This window comes from Ptychodera flava, chromosome 20, assembly GCF_041260155.1.
Source record: "Ptychodera flava strain L36383 chromosome 20, AS_Pfla_20210202, whole genome shotgun sequence".
NCBI classification, from domain to species: Eukaryota; Metazoa; Hemichordata; class Enteropneusta; family Ptychoderidae; genus Ptychodera; species Ptychodera flava.
Genome location: NC_091947.1, coordinates 16,253,892 through 16,265,846, shown reverse-complemented (window position 1 = coordinate 16,265,846; position 11,955 = coordinate 16,253,892). Strand labels below are relative to the sequence as shown.

At 42.4% G+C, this 11,955-nt stretch overlaps 1 protein-coding gene across 1 annotated transcript; it reads right to left on the bottom strand.

Annotated features, from left to right (window-relative positions):
* Positions 1–2,471: 2,471 nt before the first annotated feature.
* LOC139120161 (NK1 transcription factor-related protein 1-like) lies at positions 2,472–8,013 on the bottom strand. Its single transcript, XM_070684316.1, has 2 exons — positions 7,318–8,013; positions 2,472–3,848 (listed from the first exon to the last, which is right to left on the bottom strand). Exons 1-2 carry the CDS (start codon positions 7,751–7,753, stop codon positions 3,268–3,270), a joined length of 1,017 nt encoding a protein of 338 aa, XP_070540417.1. The 5' UTR covers positions 7,754–8,013; the 3' UTR covers positions 2,472–3,267.
* Positions 8,014–11,955: the final 3,942 nt, after the last annotated feature.

Genomic DNA, 11,955 nt, shown 5'->3' with positions numbered 1-11,955 from the left:
ACAGTTAGAACGGGGTAAAAGAAAAAATAGATGGGCGACAGAGAGAAAGAAATAATTTAGACAGAAACGTGTCGTCGAATCTGTGAGGCTGTCCAAATCAGCGTAGCCTCCACTGTTTAATTTATCGGGTGGTTGGTTAATTGACACATGCACTGATTGATTGATTATTGGAATCGACACACGCATCGACTCTCTATCTGGAAGGTTAGGAAACAAAGTGGAAATCAATGGTGGCAATTACAAGGCAAAGAGAACACTTCACATCACATCAATCAAACTGGCTGTCCAATGTGTGGTGCGCCCAATGTGCTAAAAGGACGTTCGTTGGTTGTTTATTTCCTCCACCCAATACGGCATGTTACGGTTGCGAATCCGGAGACGTAGCGTTCTTGGTCGAAACGCTTGCCATGACTGTTAACAGTAAATAACTAATTGTTTTGAATTAATTTTGAAAGGGGTGCAAGGGGAACGTTTCGAAGGAATCGCAATCGCATATTCGTTTATGGTACATAAAACAATGTAGAGCCGATAACCACACTCTTTTTCCTCCAAGGTTACAACAAGACCGCACAGTCACGCCACAACACACAAGAATGAGCGCTGTCACGTTAACGACGCCTTAGCAAGAGAGATTGAAACTTTAAAATTAAAGGAAAGATTCTGTATTTTTTTTTGATATTTTCATGATTTTTTATCCATAAGAAGAGCATTTCAAGCATACCGCTAAAGTATCTTGAAATACGTGTCACAGAGTGCAGTGTGTTATTAGCCTTGCAAACACAATTCATTACGTACAACATACGTCGTTATTGTTGACATTGAATATGGTTGACATGAGACATGTGTCTGCACTGATCAGTTGTCAAAATAACACCGGACATTATACATACACAAGCTGTAATGAATGACAAGTCGAACACCAGGCATATCCACACAATATCGCGGGCAGAACAACATTGCGTGCTTTCATAAAGAGAAGGAAAATCACGTAAATTCCACAGAAAGTTACTGCTGATGGTACTTTTAAGGACGTACAGGGAGGAAAGTTGGGAATCGAGTTTGAGACAGTATGCCTCTTCCCCATTTTTGTTTGGTGGCGCTGCCAGAATGCGCCTTGTCGTCAGGATAAGCACACAGACCGCATCCCATATTTGGAACAATCGCAAGTTCCCTCGTAATCGAATCAAAGCTTCATAGAGATATTTTGATATCTCAAAGTGACCAGTTTTGAAAGCGAGCTTAGAAATCGCGGGCCCCGTCAACCGTCCAGGTCTTTCAACGCTGACGTTTCCTTTCAACGCCTATATGAGCATCACTGTAACAAAGAATTATCATGGCTCCCTCAATTATAGTTAAATGATACTTATAGTTGAAATGATACTACAAATCTAGCTTCAAATAAAGGTTTCAATAATTTTCTTGACACAATATCGTAGAACTTCTCAATAAGTACACAGAATGAATTTTGCCACCCGATCGCCTACAGAAGCACGGCCTTCCAACCGTGCCATGTACGACTCTTCAAGTAACGTTTATGTCCAAATAAAACCGCACAATTAAAGCGTAACATGTGAAATTTGTCTCGCGGAGCTATCATGCGTGATTCTCGTTATTTCGGCTTAAAATGAGATGCTAAAACAATTGTGTAAACACGATCAAACGACTTGCCTCGTTAGGCTTGTAACTGTTGTGTGATTTTTCCCGTTGTTGTGCCCTGGAGCAAAATTTTCGTGCAATTTTCCTAATCGCAAGGAATTACCTACACGGTGTAGTCTCTTTCCAAGTTCATCCCTCGCACAAGCATGTTCGTCAATAATTGATCTGCGAAGAAATATCCGTGGGCCAGAACATCGAGAGCTCGCTGAGGTCTAATTTTCTACACATTTCATGTGATACCCCAATCTACCTAAAATGTTAACGATTTATTTCATTAGGATGTAAGCGTATAGGGTTTGCACCAACACCGTTTGTTGGCGTTTCATAGAGTCACAATCCGACAGACCTGTCTTTTCACTCCTCTGTTCTCAGAAGCCAAAAATCTCTCGGTCACCCAAGAGCGAGCCCGGAAATCAAAGTATAGTTTCTATAGGATTAAGGCATCGTACTTAACAGTAATTTAGAGAAATTGTCTCGTACTTGTATTCGATGTGACCATACAACACATAGCCAGGTCTTCAATTGTTACCTTACTGAATGACCATTTGGAAAAGACACCGAACATTTCAGCAGCTGAGAATTTATATAAGTATGCTCTCTTTGAAAATACGTAAACCTGCTTTAGTTTTACAAGCAAAGCAACTTTCACCGATTCTACTGTCAGAGTGGCAAGACCGAGGTTTACACACCCCTAGATTTCAGCATTTGAAACTGTAGGCTTGTATGCCACGAATGTCGGACTCACTTGACCCGCATCGGTCTGGTGATCAGCTGCACCAATTGCCATGGTAACGAATGACACAAGAAACCACCACTTCGAATGAATTCTTATTTCTATTTTAATTGACAAAAATAATAATTGGCAAGAATTTTATAAACAGTCATTGTGTGATAACATTGGGAGGATTTGTGTTGTTGATTGGTAGCTGTGATTTCAACGTGGTAGTCAATTCCTTATTTAGGGGGCTATGACAACTGGGAACTTCACAATATACGTGACAATTTGCATATGGCAATAACATCATGTATAGATATTCTTTTGATTTTTCACAGCTTATAAAATTAATATAACTACAGGACTCAGGGTCACCATATAAAAAGATCAGCTCTCTGAAAACGATTGTTGGAACTGAGATACATGTGATGTAAGTCTGCTCGTAGCAAAGTCAATGAACATTGAACTGACTTTTCGTTCTCTGAGTGTAAGAAAACGAATCTGAAAACATGTTTTTTCTTGCACTGTCCCTAGAATTAGAAATTTAATAGAGATTAATCAACCTGATTGTTCAACAGAAACAACGCGGCAGCTTATTTTGTAGAATACGGTCCACTGATGGTTGATATCTGTGATTGTAAGATCATAGGCTTCAAAAAGGGTCGAATAAATCATAAACCCGCCTGAGTTCACCTCTCCGCGGACGCCTTGGCTGGCCCAAGCCGACATCTGTAGCAATGTACATCGTCATCGAGAAAATGTAGAAAATAAATACATGAAGTTCAATGTCTGCTATGGAAATTGTCCCAGCAGATGCGCCGATGTTATCTGTTCGGCAAGAAACGTCAAGTCAGCGCTCAAAGTTTTTCACGGAACTCCCTTGATGGGATTTGAGTTCAAGCATGTCCTAGGTGTCCGATCGGAGGAGTCGCCGCCGGATAGAACTGGTGGACGTGGGTATGCGGCGCGTACGTGACACCTGGTGTGTTCAGCATGTACGGGATTGCACTGGCGCCTGGCAGATAGTGCACCTGAGATCCGTATATAAGTCCTGGGCCGTACCCCGGCAAACCCACGGGTAACGGATTCGTCTGCACCGTGGGTGCGTTGGCGTCCATTCCGGGGTTCTGCTTCTTCCACTTGGTGCGCCGGTTTTGAAACCAAATTTTCACCTGCGTTTCCGTGAGGCTGAGCGACAGGGCGAGGTTGAGTCGTTCACAGACTGACAAGTACCGTGTCTGTTTAAACTTGTTCTCTAAAGCAACGAGCTGTTCATAGGTGAACGCTGTCCGCGCTCTCCGTGGTTTGCCAGACTTCGTACCGTCGTACCCTCTTTTCCTCTTCTTACACGAAACATTCTTCTCACCCTCGCCTGCATCTTTCTCGTCCTTATCAATGTTCGCTGTTTCTTTGGCGTCTTCATCTTTCTCCCTCGTCTTATCGTCAATATCATCATCCCCCTGGTGTGACTTCTCATCTGTGAATCGGACATGGAAAGAAGTTTAATTACAAGTCTTGACAAATCATTGACGCTGATATCCCCGTTTAAGTGAATTTAAAAAGGACGTGTTTATTGTTGTGAAGTGACACCGAAAACCGGCGAGTTGCGTGGTTTCCGTATTACCATCGACAAGTATGTAAACCAACATCCCAGCGTATAAAACCCCTGAACAACTTGTCATTGTGCGAGCGTATGTTCCTGTCCTTCTGCGTTGAAAAATCTGCTTTTGTGTAATCGTGTTTTAAATGATTGCTGTACCGGAATCAAAAGTTGACACTGTATGCCAAATAAAGTGTAAAGGGATTATTTTTTCAGTGTAGGCGTGTTAGTTGTCAAATGGCTTGCTCTGATATAGAAATGTACTGCTGCATGACGAATAGACAACCCCTACTACCTCAGAATTGACAAAAAAGGTTTATTCGATGGGGAGAACCGAATTGCGGAAAGACACGCGTCATTTCAACATCTCGGCAGCGGTCATGGTTATTGCTGAATTTGAGCCCCAGTAAATCTTTGCTAAAATGCCATGATTTTTAAGGGTCTTCCTGTCAGTAAGATTATCGAAATCAACCAATTTCAGGCGATTATATTTGAAAACGAACTGAGTTGTACCATTTCTAATCATTCTCTGAGAAGGAGAGTCACTATTTCAGCGTTAAATAGAATGTGTACACTATACCAATTTGTCGCTCGATGATAATACCATGGTTTGTTTTCGAAACAGATGACACTGCTGATTGTAGAGTTTAATTAATTAATCACAAATAAAGTTCGGTTATTTGGGGCGATTGTTTGCCGTAGGCCAGACAAATCTCTACTCACGACAGATGGTACGCTTTAGTGAACTGAATCAACGTTCGTTTGCTATTCGACTCTTTGGCAGTCGATGTCTCGGCGAAAAAAAAAACCAATTATCTGGTAGAAAGCTGTTTCTGTCGAAAAAATATCTTCAGTGTTTTTGAAACATGAGGAAGCTGGGAGCGAGATTAATTTTTCAAGGACTTGTGTCAGCACTTGGTCGGTAGATATGACATTTTTACCGTGGACCACGGTGATGGACATTTGAAGGCAAGTGATACGAGATACCCCGGTGCATCAAGTAGGGATTGACTGAACAAGGTGATCGGCGGACGCACGCGGCTGTCGTTTCTCTTGACAAACAGCATGTTCCTCCTCAAGACCAACACAGGGCACATGTGTATTACAGGTGTACTATGCTTGTTGCTTTGAAGTGCCAATAAAGTACAGGGCTGGGCGAATTAGAGGCGCACTCCAAGGCACGTCTTCAAAAAATAACGATGGTTAAATTGTATTGTTAACACACCAAGCCATACGAGGAATATACCTCTATCGAAAGCATTAACAATGTTCTAAGCCAAGCTGCAGATTTTTTGCGATAAAAATACGTCTTTCCTTAATGAAAATGTTTAGCTACAATTGGCGTACCATTAACCCTAGCAATTCGAAATCAGGGTGAGATTAACAACAGGTAAACAAACAGAGAGAAAAAATACTGCTGAGAAATACACGTATGTACAGTTCATATTTAGTGTCTGTTGCAGTAAATCGTCCAGAAGCAACATCGCTTTTGCCGATTTCCACAAAGTCACGGACGGTATATCAACCAATTTAACAGTGATATCAAATAACATGGAATTTTCATACTCTCCTGGAGCACTTTAAACTAACGCATAAATGGTGGTTGATTCGCTCTAGCTAACTCCGGTTTAGATTCAAGCGTTATTTAGCTTGTAAGCGACTTCTCTCGCGTGTGGGTAATGTAATAAAATGTTGGCCGCAAAAAAATAACAAAGTTGAACGTTTTCACATTTTTGCATATATCCTAACATTTAACGAAATTAAATATGGTATAGCTAACCTTAGATTTTGCACCTCTTGAGAAGTATTTTCTGAAGCTCGTCGGATGATGCAGAGATGTGCAAAATTTAATTAGCAAAACTTGTACCGTTAGCAGGCAAACATAGAATGATCTTTCTTTAATCTGTTTACATGCCACTGGAAAGCACTGACTTTTGGTGTTTACAAGAAACTGTGAACCATGAACATGCTGTTACGGTGTAATCTCTACGTAGAGTTCGGAGAGGTATGTCTCTACAGAACAGGCTTTCGCAAATTGCAGATCCGAATTTCGTGCATTGGTTGAGCATAATTGTCAAAGAGCCAAAATAGAAGTATAGCAGTAAATATGTTCTGAGTTTTCAGATCACCAAGTTACAGGGTCGCTCTGATGAATTTTTAAATCCTCCCCGACCAAACCAGTTACTCTACCAACACGATGGACTGTGCTCCACCCTACCCCGTGACCAAACGATGAGGTGGGGAAGTTTACCGCTCCAGCTCTCTACCGTTTATTTTGAGAACTTCGCCGACTTTATTCTCAATATAAAGTTTATCTGCCATTTTTGTCAATTGCATAACGAAATACCGGCTCCTTGTAAGTTTTAAAATCAAGAGTTGTTGAGTAATCGTTGCGTCGTAATGGGCTTCAAATGAGGCCGTACTGGATTTTGTTCGGCTGCTCTCGACAGTCGCGGTATTTGAAGTGCAATAAATGGCCCCGGCAGTATTGACTTTTCTCATTTTCTTGTTGACTGCCGTTGTGGTTTTTGTTTGCAGAGCGATTTTATACGACGGCAAGTTCTATTTGCGACTGAACCACTGCACGACTCTTGGGAGAGCGATGCCATCGGTAGGGCTTACCTACTTAAACGTTTTTATCTGTAACGTTGTACAAATAGCCAGTACATGCTTTGCATCACTTACAACATTTATGGTGCTCCCCTCGCTCGATGAAATTTGAGAATATTTACGGAGGTCAGTGTACTGTTTATGTTTGAAGTGTCACGTGTGGAGGGAAATGAGATACACAGGACACTGGATATGGTGGATTTCGCTTTTTTTTGCACTGCGGACTCCCCTCGTATCTTATCGTTCTATGGTTGGCAACTTTCTCTTCAATTTCAGATAGTATTTAGCAAGCATAATAAAAACTCAACATAGACGTAATATGAAGTTGTTCGTCTCGAGTAATCTCTCTATATAGGAAAATTGTACAACCCATCCTGTATTGGAAACTATGCACGAACGTGACCGAGGTAGTTGCCCAACGCAGACGGTTTATGACAGTGAAATACGTACGGTTTTCGCGGCATGTTAAGTTTACGTTATTGCAGTTTGTACAAATGACTCAAAGTTTCTGAAGTTTAATCTAGTTTCAGTCTCCTACTGACATACAGACATGGACACTCAAAACGCAAACAATAATAGTTGACAAGTTGTGCGCTATTAAAGGACACTGATGGTGATCCGATTTCCCGTGAAATTCATAATTTCATGCCTTAAGTATGGCAATAGAATGGGGGGAATGGATTTCGTGTGGTGTTAATTTCATATCGACTGTTGCCGAAATGTAGTGAACACTTACCGCACGAACTGTCTTCGTCGTCGTCGTCACTCCTCGGCGATGGCTGCGACGCCCATGGGTGCCACACCGCGCCGAGGCTGTTTGTCCCACTCGCCGGCCTGTCACCGATCGGGCTGGGAGTTTTCCTGGCGCTTACTTTGTTAAATTTTTTGGGGTCAAGAATGTCAGCAACTGAAAAGGACGTTGTGTGGTGTAACATTGGTTCGGCTTGTGCTTGCTGAGGTACGTTAATACTCGCCGGTGAGCTCGGATCGGTGGACACCGTGTGTATGGACGCCGGTCGGTGGCTATCAGAAATGTCACTATGGTCACTGCTCTCCACGCTCGTCACGTCAACGGCCTCTCCGTCCGTGTACTCGTCTGCCATGACACTGCTTTCGGTAACGTTCCGTTTACTGCTGACCAGTTTCAGTTTAGTGGGTGTATGTTCCATCATTTCGCACAGGCAAGTTCTGCAAGGCCCCGAGAAAAAAAGGGTTCCCCCGAGAAACCAAGAGCCTGACAGTTTGTATATGTGAGCGGCACTCAGCTCTCAGCCTTAGAGTCGATGGCTTCTCACGCTGGGTGCACGGTATACAGCTCGGTGCGTGTGAACTGATAGCCGGAACGGGTAGTACCTCGGTGGAGCGGACTCGCAGCTGCGGACTGTATCATCGAAGTGTTTGAATGCCTAATAGCTGGTCATCGGTAGTTTGTAACCGAGAACAGGATATTAATGAAAGTGGCCCGACACGTCAAAAGTCCAGCCCCAACCGCTGAAAGCTGACTTTTAATTGGCTACCAAATTAATTGCTAACAGGGCCAACTTTGCAGTGGGATGTAATATGTATGCGATTATCACCCGGGACACTTCACTCAAAAGGAAGCGACTATTTATAATATAAAGCCCCTCCGCTGATCGGAATGACATTCCCCCGGAATAGTAATTCTCGTCGCTTAATGAGGTGCAACATCGTCACATGAATGGCTATGTCAAAGTGATTAATATTTCCTTTTGTTGATTGGACAAAGGGCTGTTTTCTTTGATGTCACTACGATTGTCAAATAAGGTGAAACTCGCGGAAACATAGTCTTTTGCATACGGAGGTAATAAGTCCCGGTAAAGCTTTCTTAAGATGTCGCCGACGAGCCAATGGCTGACGTCTCACTGGAGGCGACTTTACACATAGGTGAGACGATTGGTCCGGTACAAGTTACTGATACCCTATTGCTAGGTCCAAGGAAGTTGGGGGACAGACAATTCCACACGTTACGATTTCCTTTGCGTGTAGGCTCTTCATAGCACAGAGATAGGTGGGGATGCGTTTGATTCACGTGGATGGGAGAAGTGAGGTTTGCGTCAGTGAGTGACGGTCGACTGGCAGCGCAACGCTCCAGCACCAACAGCGCTTGCAGGAATCGGTTACCTCAAAGAGGTGCGTGTTCAATGGTTTTCCATCAATATTTTGTTTTGACGGTGAGCCGAGACAATAGGATCCTCATTGAGTCAATTTATTCGAAACCGCGCTCGCTGTTATCCTAATGAGTATCTTTTCAGGAAGAAAATTAAAAATCTCTCCAAATCGAGTTGTGTCAACAGCTTATTGTGATTTGGTTTATTGCATGTAAACACATTAACCCACCAAGATCCGTTGTCGGCGTTTTTCTTCTGAATTGATACGTTGCTTTAAGAAGTGACGTGAGCGAGACCGAGAGATGTATCCGAGCGGACAACAAAAACAGTGCCTCGTAATCAGCTTTTCACACGCTGATCACCAAGCTCGGATTCAATTAAAAACGTTGAAGCAGAGATCATCATTCGACAATGGGAGGGGAAATAGACTGCCGAGCAGTGTCAATTAATATACAGGATGGAAGTGAACTCCCAGAATTGTTGTAATCATCGGGCAGAGCAAGCACAAGTGACGGGCGCGTTTTGGTATTTGTCAGGAGGAAACCGCGGAGGGTTCCTGTAACTTAACTTATCGGTCAAACGGAAAGGAAAGGGTCGGAGATTGCTGAGGCCTTGGATCAGAAAATTCCTCACTCAAGGAATATTTCCAGTGCTTGAATTCACAAATTTTTATGACTTTCGATCCGGTAGTTCATCAATGAGCACCAACCCGCCTTCTGTTTCTGTTATAGTCAATTTCCGCGAGCCAATTAGTGACTTCTCTGACGCAATTTTTCTAGTATTTGTACGAGATTACCCAGTGAGATGATCGGGTGACATAGGCCGGCCTGGTCGGCCGTTTGGACCTTTTTCGTAATTGATAGGGCTAATCCATTTCACGTTCATGCTGGGAGGTGTGAACGATCGCGTTCCTCTGAAATGAACACCGGTTTTAACTATCTTACACCATTTGTTTATATAAATTGGACACTTCAACCGGGGCCTAAACAAACTAGACGTTGACACTTGGGCCTTTGCGGTCCGGCTTATTTACATGCCTAAGATCTTGAGCCTTGCCTCTTTTGTGACCATTCCCTGGCTGTGACAATGTTTGGCTAAATTCCCTACTCTCATGAAAATGTGCTTCCGCATAACTTCACTCGGATTGTACAAGTCAAAAGACAGCCATTTCACGCCGGCTTTCTCTGCCACCAACGCGCCGAGCGCACCCCGGCCTCACTGCCGCATTTTCACATCCTCGCACTGCCGCGTCAAAAACGGCTTTTTACGAGCTCTTGTAACGATTTTCAGCGTAATTGATTTCAATCGTAGCATTGGTGAGGAATTTTTTGGCGGGCATGTGGTAATAGGAATTCATGCTCTAACACGGTGAAATGCGATTGGCAAGTTAGTGTTAATGACCTCGGACTGTGCTCTGCCGATTTCTATCGCTTGATATGAAACTGTTACTTTTACAATTTGCCGATTTCTATAATCTAATTAAGTTTTCCGCTTAGCACTTTTCAACCTATTAAAGCTCAAGTGCAATTAACACCGTCGCTGATTGGTTTTTCCTATTGTTCCAAGACATGGTGTTAATTGCCTATCTGTTGTTCCCACGTCGGATTGCACCAAGTGGAAATCTGTCCACTTTAAATCGAATCCAAATAACTAAACATAGTGACATGAAAATTATAAGAAGACCTGTGGAAAGTTTACGTTTTGCTCCATTACAATTACGTTTCCAAGGTGATTTAAGTGGATAGGTACACATATAATTAAGCAGGTTGATTTAACAACAGATTTATAGTGAAGACAGTATTTGATTTCCTGTACATTTTAGAAGTTCCATTATGTTCATATTTTCCACATAATTTTAACCGTGAACATTTCCGTCACATCAGTACAGCTATTGACTGATATTTTAAAGGAATAACCATACATGTCACATAATAAAGGGCATCCTTTGTTCGGCATGAGTCTCAAAATAATAGTTAAATTTCGCGCTCTCGATTTTAGTTTTCGTTTCATACCTATCAGCTCGTGAAAAATTCCCATGCATATAAATACTTCTTTTCCGACTTTAAATAGCGACATTATGCATTGAATTTTTGTTGTATTTGGGAGGGAGGGAGAGACAGACAGAGAGACAGAGAGATAGAGAAAGAAACGGACAGGGACGATCGGGCAGATGGCCTTCGTGCCTTCAAGTCGTTGAGTATACGCTTATGTACTTTGGGAAATGCTCTCTAAATAGGTTATATCTGTACTGGGTCTTGGAGTTCGGCCCGGAGCGCGAAAATTAAGACGATGGGTTTGCCGTTATTACTAAATCTAAGGTAACAGAAACGCGATGCTACAAATATTTAATATCGGCAAGTTTTGTTCAACGTCGCCCGTTATATTACGGTCTGATTGTCTCACCAAGGTTTAAATTTTTCGATTGAACATTATCAACATCGGATACTAATCGATCAATTACTTTAATCTTAAATCGAGTCATTCTGCGCATGTCAGTGAAAAATTAACACTTCACTTGCATATGGTTTTCAAAACAGTCTCAGAGTTTGCCTTCGTCATCGACAAGATGCCAAAATTTGATTTTTTTTCTATATTATCTTATTTCGTTAGTTTGTCAAAAGGGCAAACCTAAAACGGATTTGAAATGAACCCTTGAAGAATTGGTTGCAAGTTGACAGATAGGAATCTATCGCAAATTCACGAATGCGTTTCTCCCACTTTCAAGTGATGCGATATAGGTTTTCACTGAAACCGCACTGCGAGCAAGGAAGGACTAGAGTATTAATAGTAACCTGCACCAGCAAACAAGAAATGAGTCGTACTGTTTATGATTCACCGCCCCCAAAATACATCCGAATAAATACATCCATGGGAACATTGGTGACCGGGAACTGAATTCGATTTTCGTGATATGAAACAGTGGTAATCACACAACAATGGTTTATACCAGCGTTTTGTATTGACCAGACAAAACTCGCTGCTGGGTGTGAAATGTCTTATCCGACAGCACAAAAGTGTTGATCTCTCCTCGAAATCCCGTTGTTCGCTATACGTTCATAGAAACCGATAGGACTGTCAACGGACCATCGGTTTCTGCTCGTGGACGAAAAATTTTGTTACACCGAGACACTCACTAAGCTCGGTCGCTGGCATAATATGCGGTACTAGTCAATCGAATCCCCCTTGTCGTACGAGGCCAGCCCGTGTTCTCTTTTTTCACTCTTTAATTCAGAATGATTCCAGAG

What these genes read in the sequence shown, in the direction of transcription:
- LOC139120161 (XM_070684316.1), bottom strand. Translation starts at nt 7,753, where the DNA reads ATGATGGAACATACACCCACTAAACTGAAACTGGTCAGCAGTAAACGG. An exon ending in CGACGAAGACAGTTCGTGCG is followed by an intron (nt 3,849 to 7,317) that starts GTAAGTGTTCAC and finishes TCCGATTCACAG; the next exon opens with ATGAGAAGTCACACCAGGGG.